This window comes from Hydractinia symbiolongicarpus, chromosome 3 (genome assembly GCF_029227915.1).
Source record: "Hydractinia symbiolongicarpus strain clone_291-10 chromosome 3, HSymV2.1, whole genome shotgun sequence".
Lineage (NCBI taxonomy): Eukaryota > Metazoa > Cnidaria > Hydrozoa > Anthoathecata > Hydractiniidae > Hydractinia > Hydractinia symbiolongicarpus.
Window position 1 is genome coordinate 16,407,881 of NC_079877.1, and position 24,855 is coordinate 16,432,735.

Below are 24,855 nucleotides of genomic sequence, written 5' to 3' on the forward strand. Positions count from 1 at the left end.
TATTTCGTATCTTTGTCAGCGTCAACTTAAAATGGACTAACAGAAAATTCTCACAGCTGTTAAAATTTCTAGACCTTACCGCTAGAAATACTTCACCTATTAAGGATACGGTAACCCCCTGAGACACATACTCAGTATATTTAAAATATCTCCTCTGCTCGCTATATTAACCCTAGCAAATATATATATATTAATTCTGAAAGCCGAATAAATTTTCTCTAGAATGATGATATAGTATTTTCATAAAAAAAATCCAAAAAGTAGGAAAAAAATTTATACATAATTTCACCCTTTCAGTTCATTTTGTCGAACACTCCCCTCAGTAAAATTTTTGTTCGTTGAAAAAAATATGATTGCGAAGCTCTTATTCAGCTCTAAAAAACTTTGCTTTTTTTACTCAAAACAACACGTGGCCCCAAAAATATACCATATTTTGTGTTACAATAGCTGTTTTATGACAGATTTATATATTTTTAAGCATGATAGATCAATAACTCGATAATTCCTCACTTTCTGCGTTAGAAAATGCAAATTTTGGAACCAAAGATATAATTGTCGCAACAAACTTGTTTTCGTCCAATTTCGACAAGATGGAGGGGAGTGTTCGACAAAAATATATACCGTTACGACTGAAAATTTTATTTCGAGAAAAAGCAAATCAAAGATCTTTCCTTTTACCTGCAAGAATCATGGTTACAACCACTTAAACGTTATGAATAATTAATAACTCATGAATATTTTATTTGAAATTAAAGGTAAAGTGTTTTCGCAGAACTTTGGTTCTAGTTATTGTTAAACAGATAACAGGATAGCATAACATAAAATAGGATAAAAACGAAAGAAATAAAGAAATAAATTAAAAAGATATAGATGATAAATAATAATATATTTGAAAAGATTATGAAAGTGTAAATGTTTCCTATTTTATATGTAGAGATACAATATTTTATTCGTTCTGCATAACTCTCTTTAATTATTATACAGATTAAATATATTTAAGGAATATTAAACTTTGAGCACACTATTAAAAACACTAAAAGATAAAGAAGATTTTTCTTCATTTTATCCCTCTTAACAGTAAATATTTTTAATTCTTATTTTAAAAAAAAGGAAATTATGCCAAAGAAGCAAAATTTAAAATAATTTTTTTTTTAAAAAAAAATGATCCTGAAGGGGGTTACTGTATCCTTAAGAGATCCAGTTCTTTTTTTACACCATCTGATTCATACTATATTTTGTGCTTCTTTTCAGCATGTTCAGTCCTCCAATCCCTGGACAATATCGTTTTGAAGCATTACGCGACAATCGAGCACCTGTTGTGTAGCTTTTCAATCTACAACATTGATTGTGCAACCCAAAATGTATTGTGAATTTGTTGCAATGATGCACGGTTACCGCATTTGACAGGTTTTCATGTTTTTTTATTAACAAGTGAAAAACTGAAAGAGGCTTAGAGTATGCTTACGTTATGCTTATTCCGGAAACAAAGTAAGAACTTGAACGTTGCCTTGTGGGATCAAGCGTGTTTTTGGCCATTTTCGCGAAAGTTAGTACCTGCGAAAAAGACTGGCATGCGGATTCGCGAAAGTTTATCTCACGCGATATAACTTAACTAGCCGATTCGCAAAAGTTGAAGAAAAAACCCAAATTTCACGTTTTTCCACGTATTTTTTTGTCGACAGCACAGTCGTCGGCTTTTGCTGTTTTTCTAATTAAATAATTTTCTAATGAAAAAGAAAAATTGAAGTTTGATGAGAAAAAATCTCTGTTTTATTTGTCGAAATTCCGAAATATTTTGTGAAAAAAATTACACAAAAACCGATAATCAGAAAAGATTATCCCACCGGAAGTTCCCTTTTTAAGTTAGGGCGAAATTTAATCACTCATTGGGGAAAGTAAACCCTTAATATTTCGCGTTTTCTTTCCTCCCTAAACTTTTTTCCTGTGTAAAGCATAACACAAGAAAAAACTCGAATGAGAATAATTCACAAATGCTGGATAATATGCTTAAAAAATCTAAGTCTAAATCTAAAAAAAATCTAAGTCTAAGTATGCTTATAAATAAGCAACATGTAATGCTCACGCCTAAATACACCTCAGTACTGAATTAAATTCTGAGGGTAAAACCTATTTAATTTCATTCTCCTCCTCAGAGCTCTTTGAAGTAAACTTCAATACTTTACAATGGCCAAATCTAGAGTGGGGGCTGGAATTACAGTGCTGCGAGCACCAAATACAATTTTCGTAGCCTCAATTGTGCGAAATATCAAAAAATATACTATTATACTTACCCTGAATAGGGAAATCATCGTCGCAAATATTTTTAGCCCTCGTTTCCCTAAGCAAGGCAAAAACATATTCAGGCGCCCATCTCCAGAGAGAAATTTGTATATTGAGAAATTCGTACGGGAGAGCGGTCACGTTTTGACGTGTTTAAAAAATCATAACTTTTGTTTAATTTTTATTTTGAAATATGGCTGAAGATTATACAGTAGAAGAATTGAATGTTATACAAGCTATAAAAGAAATACATGGGAAAAAGAAAAGAGCAAGCAAGGATGTTATAAATACAACGATAACAAAGTTTGATGTAGAAGTTGTAAACAAAGTTTTAGATGATTTATGTGACAAAAATGTTATTAAATTAACTGAAAGATCTGGATTACCGAGTTACCGTTTTGTCGTTGATGTAGAAAATGTTTTACACGAAGAAGAATTACAAGAACCAGAAGAAAACTTGGATAGGGAAGAAATTTACGATAATGGTATTTTAGATCACGAGGTAAATGAGTCCAGAAATTTTGATTTGTTAAGTAATTTTGTTAGAGTTACGAACGACTTAAAGGAGTATATTGGATACGAGGTAAATAAATTGAGAGCAAAGGAATCGAGTTTTCTCGTTGATCGTTTGAAAGAGGAAAATAGTTTTCTGAAAGACGAACTCAAAGATCTACGATGTCTTGTTCGAGATATATTTAACAATATTAATAAAAAGCAGTCAAGTGAACCAAAACCGTCAAACACCTCTGATGAATGGAAAAGTATTAGAAAAGGTCCTTCGGGGGTTTTGCATACAAGAAGCGAAATTAATGTAGATAATCGTTTTAAAAGTCTTTACAACGAAGACCCGAATCCTCAAGTCAACGATTATGACAAAGAAAATTGTAGAATTAATAACACTAACAAAAATGAATTTCAAAACAAAAATAGTCGACGTCCGAATCCTGTCATCAATCCTTACCCGGAGCGGGAAGATTTCTTTGGTAACCAAAATCGGAACGATAATCAGAAAAAATTTAAAGATAAAAAGAGTAAAGTCGTCAGAATAATATCCGATAGTATTCCAAAGGGGATAAGATTGAAAGAATTCAACCGTGTACTCAATAATGGCTATGCGCGAATGAAATGTTTTCCGGTTGCCAGCATACAACATTTAAACTATTATTCAACCCCAACACTAGAAGAGGAACAACCAGACATTGTTATCATTCATGGCGGTATCAATAATTTGCTGTCGAAAAATCTAAGTGCAGCATCTAATGTCGAAATAGTGAACGGATTAATTAAAATTGCAGAAAAATGTACAAACTCTGGTGTGAAAAAGGTTTTTATATCCAGCTTGATAACGTGTTCACGAGTTGACGAAAGTCGAATCGATGAAATTAACCGATTGTTAAAGGAAAGATGCGAGGCTTTAGATGTTACTTTTATTGATAATGACAATATAAAAAGCTCTTCTTTATGGAAAGATGGAATCCACCTTACAAACGATGGTAAGACTATGTTAGCGAAAAATTATTTATATTATCTTAATCATTTTTTATACCACAACATGCACTTCCAGTCTTGGGTATAGGTCCTTGCACTCAGACACCACAAGAGGTACAAGTTTTTTCAGATTCAAGTGAAACACAAAATAGCCCTTTGTTATTACAAAATGAAATTGATGATCTTAACCAAACACATAATTCAAATTCCGAACCTGATAACCCGATCGATAGTATCTGTAAACTTAGAGTTGCTAATCCCGATAATCCTCTTTTAGGTTACTTAAATATAAACAGTCTGAGAAATAAAATTGTCGACGTCAGAGAGATCATGTCTAAATTTTCTCCTGACTATTTCGTACTTGCAGAAACTAAACTGGATGAATCTTTTCCAACTGCTCAATTTAATATTGACGGATATGAAATTAGAACCCGAAAGGACAGAAACATACATGGAGGAGGTTTAATTGAGTATGTTGGGAAAGGGGCCATTTGTAAACAGTTACACAATATTGGAATTGTAGAGAATGAAATTATCTGTTCTGAAATTACTATTAGAAATAAAAAATGGATTATAATTAGCATTTATCGGCCACCTTCATATTTGAACTTAACACAATTTTTCTATGAATTGGAAAAAATTCTAAACAATGCTCTTTCTAAATGTGACAATATTATTGTTCTGGGTGATATTAATATAGATTTTTATAATCCAAGTGATAGTGGCTATGGGCAGATGCAGTCACTTTGTGATATTTTCAATCTCAAAAACCTCATTAAAGATAAAACATGCTTTGCAGGAACAGAAGGCTCTTCAATTGATGTCTTATTGACAAACAGATATAGGTCTTTTCAAAATAGTTCAGCGTTTGAAACAGGGTTAAGTGACCATCATCTAATGATAACTACATTTTTAAAAATGCATCTAGCCCGTTTACAGCCAAAGAAAATATTCTATAGAAACTATAAAAATTTCGATGAAAAGACGTTTTTGGCTGATGTAAAAGCTGCTGACTTTTGTTGTGACACTGCCGATCCTGATTTGAACTATGAAAATCTTCAAGTAATTTTTAGAAATATTGTAGATAAACATGCTCCTTTGAAACAGAAAACATTGCGTGGAAACGATGCTCCCTTCATGAATAAAGAATTAAGAAAGGCTATATACTCTAGGTCAAGGTTTAAAAATAAATATAACAATGATAAAACTGAGGAAAACAATGCCAATTATAAAAAACAAAGAAACAAATGCGTAAAATTACGAAATATAGCTGTTAAGGAATATTTTAAAAAAATAACCCAGGCCGGAGCAGTCGAAAATAAAAATTTTTGGAAAGTTATGAAACCTTTTGTAACCAATAAAAATTGCTTAAGTAATGCAAATATTACGATAATCCAAAACGATAATTTGATTACAGATGAAAATGAAGTGGCAACAACATTGAATAGCCACTTCATAAATATTGTTGAAAATAGCAGTGGTATTAAACCTACCTCTATTGATTTTAAATCATTTACAGATAAGAAAAAGTTGATTGAGAAAATTTTAAAAACCTATAAAAATCATCCAAGTATCCTAAAGATAAAAGAAAATATTGAAAATGTGTCTGAAAATTTTCAATTTAAGGAAATAGGTGATGAAGAAATCAAAAAAGTATTTAAAGAAATAAACACTAAAGCGTCTGCAGGCGAAGATAAGATACCGCCAAAACTTAAAATAGTAGCATCCGTGCCAGTTTTTTCCCAACTAAAGCTAAGCGTGCGGTTGTTACACCAATTGACAAGGGAAGCAAGGAAAAGTACAGTCTCAATAATTTTAGACCTATTAGTGTATTAAATTTTTTCTCTAAGTTTTATGAAATAATAATCAAAGAGCAAATAATGTCTTTCATGGAAAAAAAACTTTCTGTGTACTTATCTGCTTACAGGAAAAACTATAGCACCAATCACGTATTGATACGCCTATTAGAGGATTGGGAAAAAAAACTGGATCTGAATTATGTGGTTGGTTCAATATTAATGGACTTATCAAAAGCTTTTGACTGTGTCCCCCACGATCTACTTATAGCCAAACTTCATGCTTACGGTTTTGATGTAAAATCACTTGAGTATATTCTATCGTATCTTACAAACAGAGAACAATCCACACGAGTAAATGCGGAGTATAGTATATTTGAATTAATTTTGTCAGGTGTGCCTCAGGGTTCTGTGTTGGGCCCAATTATTTTTAATATATTTATGAATGATTTATTTTATTTTATTGTAAATAGTGACCTACATAATTACGCAGACGACAATACGATATCAGCTTATTCAAACACTATTAAAAATCTCATTAAGACTTTAGAAAGGGAATCCGAAATTGCCCTTTCTTGGTTAAATAATAACAAAATGATAGCAAATCCAAACAAATTTCATTCGATCCTTCTATCAAGAGCCAAAATTGATAACTCGAAGCTTGATATAAACATTGGCGATAGAGTCATACAATCAGAAAGGTCCGTAAAACTTTTAGGAGTAACAATTGATGATAAATTAAATTTCAACTTGCACATTAGTAATCTTTGTCGAAAAGCCTCAACCCAGCTGAATACATTATTTAGATTTAAAAATGTACTATCTTTGCAAACAAGATCTATTTTAGCACAAAGCTTCGTGTATGCAAATTTTAATTATTGTCCCTTAGTTTGGCATTTCTCTTCTTCGAAATCTCTTTTGAAAATTGAAAAACTCCACAACAGGGCTTTGAGTTTTATTCATGATGACGCAAGACCAGTTGATTGCCCCCCAAATAAACATTATATGGAATTACTAAGGCATAGATATTTATGCGTAGAAATATTTAAGATTCGGAGAAACATCAGTCCTTCTTTCATGAAAGATATTTTCCTTTTTGAGGAAACTGATAGGCCAGTAAGAAGTCAAAACATGAACAACCTAAAAACCATCAGTGTAAAAACAAGCACCTTTGGTCTAAACAGTTTGCGATGTTTAGCCCCAAAAGTTTGGAATAAACTTCCTTTTCATACGAAGAGTTGCGAAGATCTAGTTAAATTTAAGCAAATGATTAAAAAATGGAATGGCTCTCACTGTTCATGCACAGAGTGTCGGCAATTGATTCCATAACTTGCGTAATCAATACGAAAATGGGAGAGGGGGAATGTTTATCTTTTATTTATTATTTATTCATTATTTATTTATTATAGTTTTCATCTAAATTGTAAATATATAAAAATATTTGGTCGGTTTTGATTAGTTTTTTGCAAAATGTTATTTTTTTAAAGAACTATTGTATATAATAACCGACGGTAAATAAATTAAATCAATCAATCAATCAATCGGTCGTCGCAATTACAGTGCCAATCTCTAGACTTTGCGACCAAAAATCCGAGTTAAGGCCACAACATTTGCGACGAATTCGAATAGACATGTATTTTTTTTTACCCTTGCCCATTTTTAACAAGCATCGTTCTTAAAAGGAAACACAATTACCTGGAGACCTGGTTATGTAAGTTTAAAAGTACGTGGTTGTTTGTGATTCCTAAAGGCGGGAGCAAACCAAACATTTTTTCCCCATGTTGGATAAAATGTTGGATGAAAAAATGCATGTTGGATGAAGCAAAATTTTAGGTTTGTGGAACTGCTTTTAAAAACAATCGAATGATAAAGAGTTCGTTCAAAAAACAAAATGGTGGATGGAAGGAATTCAACAGTACTGCTTATGTTGCTGAACGAACTCGTCGATTCAGACGATAAAAAACAAACCCGCGAAAAAACAAGAGAGTGGATAAAGAGGAGGGAGCACAATGGATATTTTAGTAATATTATTAAAGAATTGAAGATTGAAGAAAGATTCGGATTTAGGGAAATGTTTTGGATGGATGTAGGGGATTTTCGATTTCCTCCTTAATGAAATATCCCATTTGATATCACCGGGGCAGATGAGCAACTGTGGTGGCCACAGACCAATTATAACAGACGAAAGACTCGCCCTTACTCTTCGTTTTCGAACTTCAATTTCGAACGTTTAAACGTTTAAAATTCGCAGGATTTTTATATGTTGGATGAAAAGTACCACCAAACCAATCCAACATGAAAATTCACGCAACTCAGATAGTTAAGGGGGATTTTCACGAAGCGAATTGAACGGCGAATTCGACGGCGAATTGTATCTGAGCATGCGCAGTTTTGTTTCTTTTGATTTTGCATCGAACTGCGCATGCTCAGATACAATTCGCCGTCAAATTCGCCGCTCAATTCGCTTCGTAAAAATCCCCCTTTAATTCCATTTAACTTGCCGAAAATGTTGGATGAATTGTTTGACGGCGATTAAACTTCATCCAACATCGACCAACACGAGTTTTTTCTTCTTTTTTGAAAATTTCAAATTTTTTCAAAATTTTGAAGTGACTTTGAAGGACCCGCCTTAAGTTTTTTTGCAGATCTATTTTTTGTTTTCCGTGTGATTCTTTCCTGCATTTCAGGAAGGATCTGTGCTTCCCATATACACACACAATGACCTTTATTGCAAATAAATCACAAGTTTTGAAAAAATCTTGCACAACTTTAGCTCAAGCCATTGTTTCTAACTAACCTTTGTTGTTACATTTCGCTAAAATATTGACTTTTGGCGATATCTGTAGCTGCTGGTAAAGTATTCAGGAACCTTGTATAACTATATCCCTGACCGCTTTCCATCCTAATCGTGGTAAACGTAAATTTTGCATAATGGCAGATATAAAGCATCAACAAAACAAATCTGTTGCCATTTTTTGTTTGTCATGTGATGAAAAGTTGATGCCTTACACCGCCCTGGTGCTAGAATTTATTTGTTGAAAAAGATTATAAGACTATTTTTAAGGACAGTAAACAAATAAAAATACAATCACAACTGAAATAAATATACTAGCTAGAGGTATATATTATGGCGCCGTAGAGATTAGTGGTTATAGCTCTCGTACTCTGTGCGGGAGACCGGGGTTCGATTCCTCTTGACGGCGATTCAACATGGGCGAGTGAATGTTACCATAGCCCCGGGTTAACCCAAGCCATGTGAGGGAAATTGGGAAGATGGCACACTGTGTGGGCCATTGGATGTTGCCGGGAGTTGTCTAGTAGAGCGCGGGCTCTAATTGGGTCTGCGTAGCTCAAAATGAGCATTAAATACTCTAGGACTCTCCATCTACGCCATGGCCCCTCCTGGAAATAATAGACAGGGTATATCCCTCGATATTTGTGAGGCTAGCCATGTAAAATATGCACATCTATCTCTAGGTTCTTGTAACAGCTAGATAGAAGACTGTGAATGAGACCACCTTTATTCTTGCGGTCGGATTCGCGTCATAACACTGGTTGAACCGCAAGAATAGTTCGGAGGGGTGAACTCCTTATCAGACCAGCCGTTTAATCATTCAAAGATAATAGCAAATTAGGCTTAGATAGTCTAATTTAGACTGGCATTTACACACCCACCTAAACATTCTTGTACCATACCTTTCTAAAAATAGTCAAGATCTCACTAGCTAAGCCAACCCATGTCTCACTAGCTAAGCTAACCTATGTTTCACTACTGTACAACATAACACTTCTTACACATGCCTCATCCCTCATGCAACCTACCTTTCACCTCAATTGACAAGACTCTGCTAGTCAATAAAGGAAGTAACTCTAAAATCTTTCCAACCAGAACCTATCCTGCAAGTAAACCCTTCTTCCAACACCCCTTCCCTACTCAACATATCACCTAAGTAACAGAGGTTCTCAAGTATCTCTAACGAGCCACTGTTGTACATCATATTAAAGCTTGAAATACTTCATTGTCTATTATATCACCTTTGCAACATTTTCATCTCTACAATATGATATTTAGGCCATTCATCTATCCTACAGTCAGGGAAAACTGCTACGTGTGTACTGCTAATTAGGGGAAGCTTTAAATTAAGGAGTAGGACAAGACTAATTTAGTGCAACATCACCTATTCAGAATGTATCAATTCTTTGAGAACCCAGCTCTACCTCTTAAGATCAAAACAGAACCACAAAATTGATTGATTTAACTTCAGAAATGAAGCAGGGGGTGGGTAACTCGGTAATTTCAATGACAATAAGTTGCTATAAAGGGGCTACGGAACGGCTATTGGTTTTCAGTGACTTACACCAAAGTTGAGCTGATGGTGGCAAGAAACAAAAATGGCTATTTTTCCGCCATGTATGTAATTTACAGACTCGAACATATAGATACAGGGTTCGAATTAAAAAAGTAAAGTCGGTTCACAAAAATTTCGGCACTTTGTAACCGCAGTGGCTATTCATACGTGACCGTACTTTAATATATTTTTTTATTCATACGTGACTCTCACCTATTTTAATTTTTTTTTCAATTCGTACGTGGCACTCACGCACTTTATTATTTTTTTATTTTTTTCTATATCTGCGATTTTCTATATCTTTTCTTCGTACATAAAATCTTTTTTTTCTCGGTTCATAAAAAAAAGATTTATTATACTTAACATGAAATTTCAATTTGTTATGAGGAAAGTTTTAGTAGTAGAAACCAGCCTTTTCAACTTCATTACAATTTCAATTGCAAAAAGGCGCGAATAGGACTTCTATGCTGAAGGAAGAAGATGGAGGTCGGACAGAGTTTTTCGAGCTTTCGAGCAGTTAAATAAAGCAATTTGTAGTCATGAAAAAACTAATTTTATTCAACTTCTATGTCAGGAGTTCTCTTTCTATAGAAAGTGCAGCTAAATGTGCAACGAAAAAAACTTTTCTGAGATTGATTATTGGTGTATTAATGGTGGCAAGAAATTTTTATCCACTTCAACTGGAAAACGTCCAAAACAATCGTGAGTATTAAAGAACTGAATCTATATGCGTCGTAATCAAGTTCTATGTATTTTTTAAGATGAGTATCTCGATGACAGTCGATGATTTTCGTTTCATTAATTAAAAAATATATACTTCGTTTACATAACATTTGATCTATGATTTACGCATACTTGAGCATAGATATTGTTAAAAGTTTTATGTAGAATTTAAGGCTGGTTTCTATAATGATCAAAATAAATACATTTACATATTCATCTGTTCTATAGGATCAACGGTAGCAAATACGCCGTCGCACACAATTACGACAACAACAGCTTCTCTGGAAATTAAGAAACAAATTCCAAATGGTAATAGAAGGTACTTATCCATTTAAACAATTATTGTTACCCCTCAGTTATATTATTTGTTTTTTTATTCAGCTCCAACTATTTCAAACACCTTTTGTGAGGTGAAAGGTGTAAAAAAGACTTGTTGAATCGAAGCCATTTGAGGATAATAACGATTCGAATTTTAGCCATAAGTATAGTCTATAATTCTCTGCAATTTTCTAATTTTAGCATATTGTTATATAAAAAATATTTCTTAATTTAGGGTTCTCCCTCATCAAATTGCCACCAAAAATGTGCAAAAAAGGAAGTCTGAAAGGGCTTTATACGGCTATTGGCCCGCCCAACAAAAAAAGAAAAGAAAAGATGGTACCATTCGTTAATTTGCTGACCAATGATAAAATTAAATGTTAGTTGTAGAAACTTAATTTAATAAGCTTTTTTGTATACATTCTTTATTTATCATTTTATATTTCTCTATTTTTAGTAATGTTAGAATGGGTACTAAAAGAAAGGACTACAGCAGACATTTTAGTCATATTATCTGGAAAGAAAACAATTACCCAGGAAATGATGCAGACAGAATTTCATCCAAAACTGTCTGATCAAGACAACATCGACAACAACAATTAAATGTTAGTTGTAGAAACTTAATTTAATAAGCTTTTTTGTATATATTCTTTATTTATCATTTTATATTTCTCTATTTTTAGCAATGTTAGAATGGGTACTAAAAGAAAAGACTACAGCAGACATTTTAGTCATATTATCTGGAAAGAAAACAATTACCCAGGAAATGATGCAGACAGAATTTCATCCAAAACTGTCTGATCAAGACAACATCGATTTATCAATGATTCAACACTTGTGTGGTAAAGCTGCGTGGAAGCATGTTATAAAGAACACCAAAAATAAGAAATGATTTTGCGAAGTTTGCAACAACGATCTTTCCGAGGAAACGTCTATGGGATGTGATGGTTGTCTGTGCTGGTGCCATCTATCTTGTATTGGCAGAACAAAAATGCCAGCAGCTAGGATCTGGTTCTGCAAACCTTGCTCCATACGAAAAAAAGATTGTTAAGAATGCTCTTTTGTAAATATATACATACTGTGAATTTCTCTAATTTTCTTTTAATTCCCTCAGATTCATTTGAAATAAATAAAGTACGTGAGAGTGTCCCGTACGAATGTAAAGAAAATAATAAAGTACACAAATGTCACGTACAAATAGAAAAAAATAATAAAGTATGTGAGAGTCACGTACGAATAGAAAAAATATTAAAGTACGGTCACGTATGAATAGCCACTGCGCTTTGTAACGAAGTAAACCACCATCTAGATGTTGCATGGGAAGACCTTAGATCAATTACCATTTTTCTATTGCCATTCTTCTTTCTTAAGTTTTTAAAACGTGATCTGCAATTATTTTGTTTTGATTTAAGCACATATGCATGGTATTAAGGCTCTTTTGTTTTACGACGACAGTTATATATGAAAAAAAAAATAGCCCAATGCCTAACGTATTAGCCGGTCCAAAGACTTTTGACATACATATAAAGTTTTAGTCCCGCAAGGCAAAGTAAACACAAAACTTTCCTTGAACAAAGATGATTTAACAAGCAATGATACTCAAAAAAAAGAATGTGATTATTGAGATTACTGAAAATCTCCCAGTTTTTAAACTTTGATGTCTTTAGTTTCAGTTAGCAGTCACTAAATGCTACAGGATTAACACAAGGGTGGACAGACCCAGGACAAATGTACTGTAGTTCAGGACATTTCGGTGTGTTATATGTAGAGATTTTATCTTAAGTCTGATTTTGCCCTGAAAGCGGGTTCTGGGTTAACAAAGCATAGATAAATAAGAAAGTTTAAATTATAACTTTAAGCAATCCTATAACGGTGTAACTTAGAAACGTTATTGGCTTAAGTCTATCTCATTTCCATTTTAGGTATTATAACATACTAACCTCCATTACTATCTTGAAATTTCATAAAATTTACATTATATATTATATAGATATGGCTTTGTTAATAATAATCTTGCAATGCTTAGTGGTTGCTTGCTATTCAAGTCCTGTTGACCACCAAGACCATGTTCCATTATTTATAAATGGTAGACCAAAAGGTGGTTTGCTTGGTAAACCAAAAGTACAAAATACTGATGCATACACAGATGCAGAATCTCAATGGTTCACACAAAAACTTAATCATTTTGATGACAGTGATTTAAGGACATGGAATCAAAAGTATTATGTCAATGCTTCTATGTGGAAAACAAATGGGCCTGTATTCATGATGATAGGAGGAGAAGGGCCGCTTAGTGCCAGATGGGTATCAGTTGGTTCAATGGTAGAATATGCAGGAAAATATGGTGCTTTAGTCTTGGCATTAGAACATAGATTTTATGGGGAAAGTCATCCATTGGGGTAAGCTTATATAATATTTTTCTCCGTTTTAAGAAAGTAATGAGTGTACAACCCCAGAAAGAATATTTGGTAAATTGTCCGTTTTTCGGTTTTTCTCGAAATGGACAAACAAAGAGTACTTTGCCAGTACTCTGCAGCAGGTAGGTTGCCAAAGTTCTTCTTTAGCAGGAGTTTAGGCTGGGTTTCAACTATGTCTGCAACCCACCCCACTACTCGGGAAGGTCCAAAACATGGTGTATAATCGGGGAACCCCCTTAATATTTTGTATCTTACTAATTACTATATAACTCTCCTGTGAATATTGAGAAGTTTGCAGTGTGCATTCTGTATTGTTAGTGATTGCAATCTTTGAAATTTCACCGTCTTTCAAATATGTTATGTGTTATGTTTAAGAGAAAGTATTTTCTAGCCTGTATGATTGAGAAAATTTATTTTAAAATTAATAACTTGTTTTTAGTGATATGTCATTGGAAAGTTTAAAATATCTCAGTAGTGAGCAAGCACTGGCAGATTTGGCAACATTCCATGAAGCGATGATACCACTTTTTAGCTTGACTTCAAGTAACAGATGGATAATGTTTGGTGGCTCATATCCTGGAGCGTTATCAGCTTGGTTTAGGTACAAGTATCCCCACCTAGCTTTTGGTAAGTGAACTATTATAATCGAAATTAATGTTTACTAACATTGCATGCTATATGAAGTTGAAATGATGAACAGGTCAGATAATATAATTAAATCAGAACACACATTTTTTTATAAGAAACATATATAAGACACGCAAGGCTGATATTAACTGCTAACTTGCGAGATATTAAGAAAGTTAAAAAATAGATAAATCGACAGAATTCATCATCATCATCATCATCATCATTCTCGGCTTAACGTCCGTTTTCCATGCTAGCATGGGTTGGACGGGGTATATTAATGACCCTCTTCCAATCTGATCTAGACTGTGTTAGATCTAAACTCAACTTCCTCTCTATCAAGTCTGTCCTTATAACCTCTTGCCAAGTCTTTCTCGGTCTGCCTCTGGGCTTTGCCCCAGGAACTATCAAGTCTCTACACTTTCTTACCCAATTATCCTCCTCCATTCTTTCCAAGTGGCCCAGCCAATTGCTGTTGAAAACCATTGTAAAGATATAAAATAGGTCCCTGGTGCTATTTTGCTAAAAACTTACACTGACCCCAAAAATTGTCTTCTTATAATAAAAAATGTGTATGCAAAATTAACCAAAATGTATATATGTTTATGCGTGTTGTAATATGCAAGTGTTGGTTACTTTGAAGTTATTCATGGGAAAAACTTAATTTTTTAATTCGAAGTGTCTAGGTATCAACAGCGAATGTAATTGAATAGTATTTAAAGTGCTACATCATCTCTGCTTTTAAGTATGCAAGTTTAAATCGCGCAAATTTTAAATTGTACAGAAACAAGTACCCCTTTTTTACCTCTTGTGAGTTATGTGCATGCACTATTGTCAGAAACTTTTTTAAATTTGTTAATTTTGTTTGCAGGATCCATTGCAAGTAGTGCACCAATAAATGCTCAACTGGACTTTCCTCAGTATCTCGAAGTTTCCACTGCGTCATTAGGTTCGGAAAAATGTCAGTCTGATGTAGCAAAAGCAACAGCAAAGTTAGAAAATTACACAAAAACTGAAGCAGGACTGAAGTATTTGAGTTTGCAGTTCAAGTAAGTGAGATTTTTTTTGAGTTTTCTTAAGCGTTTTTGCTAGATGTAAAATTTCTGAAAGTGTTTCTGTGTTAACTCCACAACTTAAATATGACGTGGTAATGTTATGTTGTCTAATGTTTTCTTTTAATTCAGAACCTGCAAGCCATTGACTTTAAACTCAAATGATGTACCTCAGTTTGTGCAAGGTACTGCTGGGAATTTTTTTGGTGTCATACAGTATAACAAAGATAACAGAGAGTTTGAGGTATGTTGAGGTATAAGCATATCCTCAATATGCTTATAAGCGTTGTGTTTTTAAAAAAAATGTATATACTGTATAATTGTGAAGAGCAAACACGAGCGAAATTGATAGTCACTGTCTTGCCATCCCCTTTCTCCTAAAGTAAATATTTCCTAAAAATGCTTCTTTTTTAAAATATAATTTCACCCCCCCCCCCCCCCGCCACAAATGTTAAAAGATCATCTCGTGAGACAAACATTAGTCTTGTAAATATATTTCACACATTTACAATTTAGGGTGCTGTCGGCACTAACATTACTGTTGACACTTTGTGTGCGGTCATGAATAATGAAGGTATTGGAGATGAGTTACAGAGATACGCCGCTGTGAATAACATGATGTTAAAAACGTATAGCCAGGCTTGTTTGGATTCAAGCTATGATGATTACGTTTCTGCTATGAAAAAAACAACATGGCAGTCGGCTGCTGCGGAGGGAGGTGAGTTTTTCCGCCTTTACTGTGTGCTTATCACAATTAATTTTCCACACTACATAAAAATAGGAATTGAATTTAAAAAAGTTTCTTAAGGGGCATAATTTTTATTAAATAATGTCAACTTTTAGCTGTGTTTTTAACGTGTCTCGTTAAAAGGTAAAGTTCTTAGTTTGAGCAATAAATGGTAAGCGAAAGGTGAAAACACTGTGTATTTTATATTTTCATCTCATAAATTATACAGAATTTCAGAATTCCACTTTTGAAATACTTCAAGCATTTGGCATAGCACAATGCAGATGTTTTGTTTTTGTATAGGGAGACAGTGGTTGTATCAAACTTGCACTGAGTTTGGTTTCTATCAAACAACTGATTCTAAGGAGCAAGTATTTGGAACCATGTTTCCACTAAGGTACTTGAGCGATTTAGTTTAATAATAATGCCACATGGTCTTTGTTGTTGCCATAAATTGTGAATTTTTCGCTCTTACAACTTTGTGGAAACAAAAGTCAAAAGCGGCATTTAAATAAATATTGGGCTGTTCAATAATTACGTAACGCAAGAAAGGTAATTTGAACGTGACGTAGCTATTGACATGTACAGAAGAATGTCTCAAAATTAAAAGGTGACTTTTCAACCTTAGCTTCTCCATCAAACAATGTATGGATATCTTTGGTACACAGTTTAATGCTTCTAGCATAAACAAAGGTATCGATTGGACAAATACAAATTATGGAGGCTATTCTATGTCCGCTGAAAGGGTAAGTTTTTAGAAGTAACGATTTTCATCTTTTCCAAGTTTTTAAAAAATTCCATTAATTGAAAACGCTTGAGAAAGGTTTAATAAAAAAAAATTAAAACCTTTGTCTTGTGACAAACCCCGCATAAAACATGCAATTAATACGTTTTTGGTGCCGAAATAGTTGAATATCCTAGCCTGATCATTTTCTTAATTATTGACTGAAATTTTAATCTTGCTTTCAATGGCCATATTATTTAGATCGTTTTTCCGAACGGTTCCATTGATCCGTGGCATGCGCTCAGTTTTATTACAGATGGGAAGCTAATCAAAGCTGTTTACATCAACGGTAAGTAGATTTAGAACAAGGAAGAAAATTTTAAGATTCAAATCAAGCAATTTTTTATTTTTGTTTTCTATTTTAACTTACCGCGGTCTAACCTAGTAGGTGTCAAGAAACAAGTTTATTTCACATAAGAAAAATTGGAACAGTTTTGGTTATAAATGTGTTTAGCCATTCAGTTTGGTGTGGTAAACATTTTGCATGAATTTTTATACTTAGTAATTATAATTATGATTGATAACACCAGTTACATGTTTTACAGCTAGTTGGTGATGTCAGAATTTCGTATAATTACCGAAACTTTAGCCCTATATCTTGAAAAACAATAAATATTTCTTAAACAAATAAAGGGATTCATAGGCAACTTTTAAAACTCCTTCGTGTGAAATCGACTTGGATGCTTGTAGGTTTGTTTGGCCTGGTTGTCACAAATGCTTTTACCTTCTAGGAACTGCCCACTGTGCAAATATGTACCCAAGTTCAAAAACTGATTCACCTGAATTGACAGAAGCACGACTTAAAATAAAAGCTATCATTGGCGAATGGTTGGCCTCTCCTCCTTAAATACAACCTAACGTTCATTAGTTATTATGTCATCTACAAGCACTGTGAGAGAGATTCCTTCCGTTTCATTTTTTTTTCATCGTACGAAATTGAACGAAGCAACTATTTAGCAAACAAGCAAACGTGAAAAATGTTTTTGTTTTTTGTTTTTGTTATGATGAAGACACCCGTGGGAAAAAAATCTGTCTGAACAATAATTTTTTTGCCAGATCACGCAACCCACGGGATCACGCAGGGTTAACAGGCCCCTTTACCCTGAATGAGCGTGCTCTCAAGCGCGTTCTTGCGTGACGGTAATTAATAGAGAGTTTCCTCGTAATTTGAAAAAACTTATTAATTCGAAAGAGAACGTCTTGTAGAAACCATGTTATTCTTCTAGTGTTTCTTCATGACATAAGCAATTCAAATCCCGGCTGCCGGTGTAATTACATTTGAAAAAATTAAGACATGCTTTTCCTAGTTTGTTTGTTTGTTTGTTTATTTGTTCACTTTTTTTCTGTAGCTTGTGTTTATGTTATTAAATTTGTAAATACGATTTTTCATAGAAGTTATTTTCTTTATTGTTTTGGCAACAAACATACACTTTACATAAATCTTTTGTTGTTTTTGTTTGACGAGCCAAATCACAATTTTGTGATCGTTGTATATGCAAGAACTTCTTAGAAAGAACTTTTGTCAAGATTTTCTTTCTTTGAAAATCAATGATTCAATACGTGTTTAACATTTCTCGTAACAACAAGTTAAATTCTTTGAACTGACATCAGAGAGAAATAAAACAATCTCGATCACAAATCGCTGAGGTCGAGATAATCTGTGAAGTAAACCTCCTTCCCAGGGCTTTTTTGTTTAGCCAGCGATTAAGTTTACTTAAAAAAGAAAGATTTTATTGCACATTAACCATTTTTCGATACTTAGGAAAAGCTAAAAGGTCCTTGGAGGTTGGCCTGCCTCTGATATCACAGATTGCTACGAATCATTATTCCGACAACAATTTAGTAGCGACGCAACTTAATCCTCTTCCAAAAACAAGTCAAAAATAAAGCGAATGACGTATCTTCAAGTTACTAGAATTTGTGCCAATTTTTTGTTATATTTTTACTACATCTTAGTATCGCACAAATTTCTTTTGTCTGGACATTGTTTTGAATGATTTTATTATCTGTTTCATTGGTTCGAAATGTAAGAAAAAATTCTTGCTTACAAAAACCTTTTTTTCAGACATACTTATCCACTAAGCAACTAAAAAAATCCTGGAATTATGTCACTGCTTCAAGAAAACTTCTCTGTGGTTTGGGTAAAAAAAATTTCTTCACAAGAGGTTGCCAACAGCATTATGACGTCATAACTGTTTGCAACCAACTGACGTAATCTTTGTTATAACAATTCTTGGTAAAAAGTGTTTACTTTCCGCGAACAATTATTTGTGTGTTAACAAAACAGAAAATAGTTCCTATTTCGGTTCAGAAAATTTTTGAAAGTGAGTAATATAAAAGAAGAAGTTACGACGCAAGAAAAAAATAATTTAAAATTGACATCATTCCTATTTGACGTCAGATTTTACGCACATACATATAAAACGTTCTCACTCCGACATATTCATCAGTTATGAAAGAAAGGAAGGAATTTTTACTTCAAAGGATTGGGAATTATGATTTATGTGGAAGAACTTTGGGAAAAGGAGCTTTTGCCCGAGTTGAGCTAGCCAATCATAGGCTAACAAATACAAAGGTCAGAGAATAGATATAACATATATAAAAATTTTACATTTTATTTAAACTTCAACACTTTATAATGATCGTGAAGTAAGATTTTATCTAAAAGAAGGGTCCAGTTCTCCGTAAAATTCTAAGTTCATCCTATTTTCTCTGTTGGAAAAGACACACTTACATTACTCCAAGCCCTTTTATTTATATGTTTTCGTTGTCGCTGTTACCGGCGTTGCTGTCGTAAACTTTGTAGTAATTTTCGTCGTAGTCGTTGTTGTTGTTATTGTTAATGTTGGTGTCGCTTGACGGTTAGTATATTACATATCCTTTGTTTAGGTTGCTTTAAAAATCATCGACCTTGATAAAGTTAAACAATCGTATGTTCGCAAAAATATTTTGAGAGAATCCGCCATCTTAAAACACCTCCGCCATGACAACATCGTACGTTTATATGAAACACTAGTGTACCACCAAACGTATTGCTTTGCAACGGAGTACATAGAAGGTGGAGATTTACAGACATACTTAGAGAAACATAAGTGCTTGACGGAGAAACAAGCAAGGAAATATTTTGTGCAATTATTATCTGCGATCCAATATCTTCACTGGAAGGAAATCATGCATCGGTATGTAAACTAATACCCAGTCTCTTTCCTATATATTTAGACAAAAGGTTCGTTTTCATTTGACTGCATTTTTTGCTATAGCGCAAAAAACACTGACTCTATTTGTTAGCGCATACGCGATTGGAAAAAGTCTCTCACTTTTCACTTTTATCTGGATAAGCAACTTCGTCCCCACTTCTTTTGTAAATATACACATACACGTAATATATAGCTACCATTTTAACCTCCCTTTGGTTTGGCTCAGTCAGTTCAGCTTCAAGCTATAATACTTAACGCTGCTTAAGCCTGTATAACGAGCCAATTTAAAGGGTGTAATTCTTAACAGTATTTTAGAATCTTAAAGATTTTAACTTAGTGTTTTTATACGAATGCTCTTTATAAAAAAGTGTATCACAAAGTGATGAAATACACAGTAAACGCAATTACAGCGGACTGTAAATGAGTTTAAAACTCTCCTCCTCCTATCTCCTATTTCTTTCTAGAGACCTTAAGATGCAAAACATCATGTTAACAGGAAATTCAAAGAAATTGAAGCTTATTGGTAAGTTGCCTTATTTTATTTTTTGCGGCTTTCAGCTTGGCACTTCTATTTTGAAAACTAGTAACATTCTTTTCATCTTTCATAGATTTTGGTTTGAGCAATTTTTTTAACAAAGAACATCTTCTAAAAACACACTGTGGTTCTGCAGAATATGCAGCTCCAGAATTGTTTGAGAAGGGAGCTACGTATGGTGCATCTGTTGAAATATGGAGCATGTATGTTAGCTCACTGTCTTCTTCCTTTTACCTCCTTTAATAGGAAATTTTACCGTCTTTTCTCATATCAATTGCCATTAATTAGTTTTGGTTTAAATGTTTCAAATAAAAAAGATCATTTTGTCTTTCCCTACGACAAATGACGACGACAAAATTTATTACCCAGATTTTAATTTTAGGGGTGTGATACTTTACGCTATGACAGTTGGTCGTTTACCATTTCAGTAAGTCATTCACTTCTTTTTAATTTACCTGAACTGATTTTCTTTCTACTGCCCTGTTTCACATTATTCATTGATTAACAATTGAAATCAACCTTCTTCAAGGGCTCCTTTCTCTCTTGTTTTCCTCTTGTAAGTAATAATACCGTATTTTGTTTCTTCAAAAAGGCGTCGCCCAGCTTTATTCAGTGGTCCCCCGGTAAAATAAATAATTTTGCTGGCGGGCGAACCTGTTGTCACGTGTGACCAGTCTGCTTTTTAATGCTTTTTTAAACAAACAGACAAAAGGCTTCAGAAATATGTTTCAGTGTAAACGAGCAAATGTTTTCCTCATTTTTTATCAAAACAAACCTTTGACGTTTGTAGTCACGACAAATAAAAGAGGCCATTCTTTTTAGAGCTCAACAAAACGACAAGAAAGAAAATTTCGTTGCGCAAATACGAAGAGGTTTAAACATAAATCATGAAGCATCAATTAAAAAACTCACACCAGGTAATGACATTCTCCTTCCTAGTGCTTCAGTTTAGTTTTAAATTGAAATCCCACTAGACTAGATTTGATAACATGCTTGAATGGAAGTAGCACCACAGTAGTCTTCCAGATGTAACAACCCAAAATGTTGATTTATTTTAATTCCTTGTTACATTACATTTTAGAATTAAAGGACCTATTGTCAAAAATGTTAGAACCAGATAAAGATAGGCGCATCGATCTCTCCGGTATATTAGTGCATCCTTGGGTTAGTGAAAAAGGGAAAAACCCGGTACTGCCATCTTCACCGGATATAGTGACGCATGATATGAGACAAAGCGTAAGTGGAAGCACATTTGGAGGAGGGTGAGGGAGGAGATGTATATAGTAAATAATAGAATTTTGCCAAACACAACTTCGAATATAAATGTTAAATTCTCTTTCCCAGTTAAGTAAGCTGTATTGCGGAGATTTCTGTTATAGGTTTTTTTCCGAATAAACCAACATACAAAGGATTGTATTTGGAATAATTCTATTATTCTTTTGCATTAATGTCACAGAACAAAGCAGAACATAGCATATACACATTGAGTTTAAAACAACCCTCACATTTCTAGGTCATTGAAAGAGTTTCTGAAATATATAGTCAGCCATTAGGTGTCACCATCGAACATTTGCGCACCAATACTCACGACTCAATTGATGCGACGTATCAAATCTTATTGGAGAAAACAAAAAGCGCACATCGCGCTTCATCACGAGCATCTTCTGTTTCAAGTAAATTACTGAAGAAGTTTTGCAGTAAACCGTGCTGTGAAAATGAAAAGGTGGAAAAGAAAGTGAAGTGGAATGAAATCTTAGCCGAAGCTAAATACAAATGCCCTAAGTAAGGACACTTTGTTAAAAGAAAACCTCATTCCCAGAACCTGTATCTTTGCTATTTTGATATTGAAATAGGCGTGAAGAAATGCGCTGCCTCCAATATCCAAAAAGCGAAAAAAGTCCTGGGAACGAGATCGCGGTGTTCACAATAGGTAATTTTTGACATACTGTTGATATGCTCTAGAAAAGAAGATATGGAAAATCCTATCTCGTGCTGTTTAAAAATTTCAACCTGTTCGTCTTACGAGAAGCGTTCAAAAACACCACCTTACGCGCGTCTTGAGACTTCAAGCCATGACTTAAAACAAACGCCATTCAGATTGTCACCGCCCATGCGCCACAAAAACCAGGGATGTCCTGCTGAAAAACAACATGCGGGGATAAAAAGAGAACCAAGGTTTATCGAGACAACAATAAAGGATGTCTCGAAAGAGAATTTCCATCCCAGGTAAAATTGCTTTTATTGCAACCATCACTACACTGAAAAGTTTTTTAGTCCTTATATGTCATAATTTTGACCACGTTTCTAGTGTCGATCCAATGTAAAAGAAATACAAATTTCTTTTTTTCTTGCAGTGCTAGAACAGATGGTGAAAAACAGCAGGCACCAGTTGACACCACCCAAATACAAATTTCAGTCAGTGGTGGGTCGTTAAAGACTGGTAGTTTTCAAATTATTGAAAAATCCGAACAATTCCGTGCAGCATTTATACGAAGACACTGCCAACCAGGTTAGTTTTAGATTGGAATAGTACGGACATCGCAAAGGATTAATGTATTCTGTAGCGAAAGTTTATCTTGATTTTTCCTGTCAACTTGCTAAAAAACAACTCTAGGATACTTTGGGGTGCAGAGCAATATGCTTACCTCTCGAAATCACGAATTAGGCTCCGCTCTCCCAGAACTCTAGTGGCAGGTCAAAAGACCCAAAGGAAAGTATTAGCTTTTTATTATTGCGTCATTTTTAAAAATTGTTGTCATTTTTACCAAGATTGTAAACAAACTCTAGACTTTTTTTGTTTCAGGAGACGGAAAGGAAAATAGAAAAAAGGGGTGCATACGTTGCTTAAGCCCCTTTGAAGCCAGACAAATGTTGCATCGCAACGCCTTTCCTTTGAAAAAGACATTAGTGAAGCCGGAACACCAACCCAAAACTGTAGAGCAAAACAACGAACAGAAACGTTTGTGCATACAAAATAAAACTGGCCAATATGAACGTAAAGTGACGGAAACGAAGGGAAAATTATACCATAAAAAAAGTGAAGTCGTTGCAACGATAATATCGAGTCCAGACTCCTTAACAAGGTGGGGCGAGATGTTGCTCTTATGATCTGCAAACATGCTGCGCTCCAGACTGTCATATAATGTATTAACCAGAACGAGTGCTCCTATTCGAAATGCTAACCGCTACTGCGAGAAACTTAAACTTCATATCGCTGTGTCAATGATAATTATTTTTTATTATTTAGTGCGTTATCGTCAAATTCAGATTTGAAATTAAGGAAACTGTCGACTCGTTGTACCATGCAAAACATAGAAGAAGTTTTAATGCATGAAAATTTAATCAAGAAAACGACGCTAGCCAATGAAAAAACATTATCCAAGAAACGTACAAAGCGAAGAGTGTGTTTTAAAAAATAAATATATCATTTTTAAATGGCGTCGTTCCTCATGTATTTATCCATCTCCCTTGTGTCTGCAACAACACCTTACAAAGTTAATAGAGATCGAGTGATGTAATATTGCATTTTTTTAAATAAGAAACTGACGAATCTATGCTTGATTTTTAGCAAGATGCTTCAAACTCTACGCATGTTTTCTTGTAACTGGATACCTGGGGTAAACTAGCCCCTAGGAACTCTAAGTGTTTCTTTACTGTGTAAACGTCTTTCTCTCTTTCAAGTCGCTAAGGGAGTGACAAATTTACGGGTTTCGCGGCGCAAATTTAGCAAATTTAATATATGGAGGGGAGAGTAAAATAGGTCAAAGAAGTAAAAAAATAACGTTGGGTGGGAGTCAAATTAAAAAATTGGTGGTAGACCCCACCACCGTTACTCTTATCGCCGAGACCCATGAATAAGTACCCCCCCCCCCCCCCCTACCATCCCTAAAAACAACATCTAAAATATCCTCACTCTCCCTCTCTAAAATGCGGTAATGTGTTTTTTTGGTCTAAAATTGCGCAATCTTGTGCGAGATAAAAGTACTTAACTCAAAATGGCGGAAGGTTAAATATTCTAATGAATCCAAACATCCGTTTTTTTAAAAAATATTTGATAAAACACTTATTTTTGTACAAATTCTTCATGTCAAAAAAGATTTCTTAGTGTTTTTTGAATGATTAAACTGATAACCTGTAAGGTGGTGATTAATTTTTGAGATTCTTCATTCTCCTACTCAAAGCTCTTTGGGAGAAACGTTTGTCAAGAGTATAACGGCGAATGCTGAAATTTTAAAATTTTGTGTGCCTTTATTATTAATTTTCACGTGAATTATTTTGCGAATGCCTCTTTACACTAAAATAGTTGCAAGCAATATCTTCTCCACTGAAAATTATTAGCGCATGAGATAAAAAAAATAATGCACGGGCTAACTTAAGAAAAAGAAGATCTAAAGACACCAACTGTTTCTGTCGAATGCTTGCATTAGGATGAATTTGAAAGAAAAGATTTATATGTACTTAAATGTTACCATGTTGGAAGAAAAATAGTTGTCCAGTTTTCTTGATATCTTATCTTGATGAAATTACAATAACGTTTGTTTTGATGCAAGAATATCGTAGTT

The 24,855-nt window shown here is 34.0% G+C and overlaps 2 protein-coding genes across 4 annotated transcripts; both read left to right on the top strand.

Moving 5' to 3' along the window:
* Positions 1–11,176: 11,176 nt before the first annotated feature.
* Positions 11,177–18,001, top strand: LOC130635976 (putative serine protease K12H4.7). Of its 2 annotated transcripts, none has more exons than XM_057445531.1 (11): positions 11,177–11,333; positions 11,412–11,559; positions 11,638–13,353; positions 13,811–13,998; positions 14,870–15,047; positions 15,183–15,294; positions 15,567–15,768; positions 16,081–16,174; positions 16,406–16,523; positions 16,763–16,850; positions 17,293–18,001. In XM_057445531.1, the coding sequence occupies exons 3-11, from the start codon at positions 12,947–12,949 to the stop codon at positions 17,406–17,408; spliced, it is 1,503 nt and encodes a 500-aa protein (XP_057301514.1). In that variant the 5' UTR covers positions 11,177–11,333; positions 11,412–11,559; positions 11,638–12,946; the 3' UTR covers positions 17,409–18,001. The 2 variants fall into 2 exon arrangements, with proteins under 2 accessions (XP_057301514.1, XP_057301515.1); XM_057445532.1 differs by having other exon boundaries at positions 11,197–11,293.
* Positions 18,002–18,855: 854 nt separating this feature from the next.
* On the top strand, positions 18,856–23,851 carry LOC130635975 (uncharacterized). 2 transcript variants are annotated; one of them, XM_057445528.1, is made up of 12 exons: positions 18,860–19,136; positions 19,451–19,740; positions 20,223–20,281; positions 20,367–20,496; positions 20,676–20,720; positions 21,116–21,210; positions 21,375–21,529; positions 21,807–22,075; positions 22,256–22,519; positions 22,648–22,802; positions 23,097–23,376; positions 23,541–23,851. In XM_057445528.1, the coding sequence occupies exons 1-12, from the start codon at positions 19,014–19,016 to the stop codon at positions 23,710–23,712; spliced, it is 2,037 nt and encodes a 678-aa protein (XP_057301511.1). In that variant the 5' UTR covers positions 18,860–19,013; the 3' UTR covers positions 23,713–23,851. The 2 variants fall into 2 exon arrangements, with proteins under 2 accessions (XP_057301513.1, XP_057301511.1); XM_057445530.1 differs by lacking the exon at positions 23,541–23,851 and having other exon boundaries at positions 18,856–19,136; positions 23,081–23,256.
* The last annotated feature ends 1,004 nt before the right edge of the window (positions 23,852–24,855 follow it).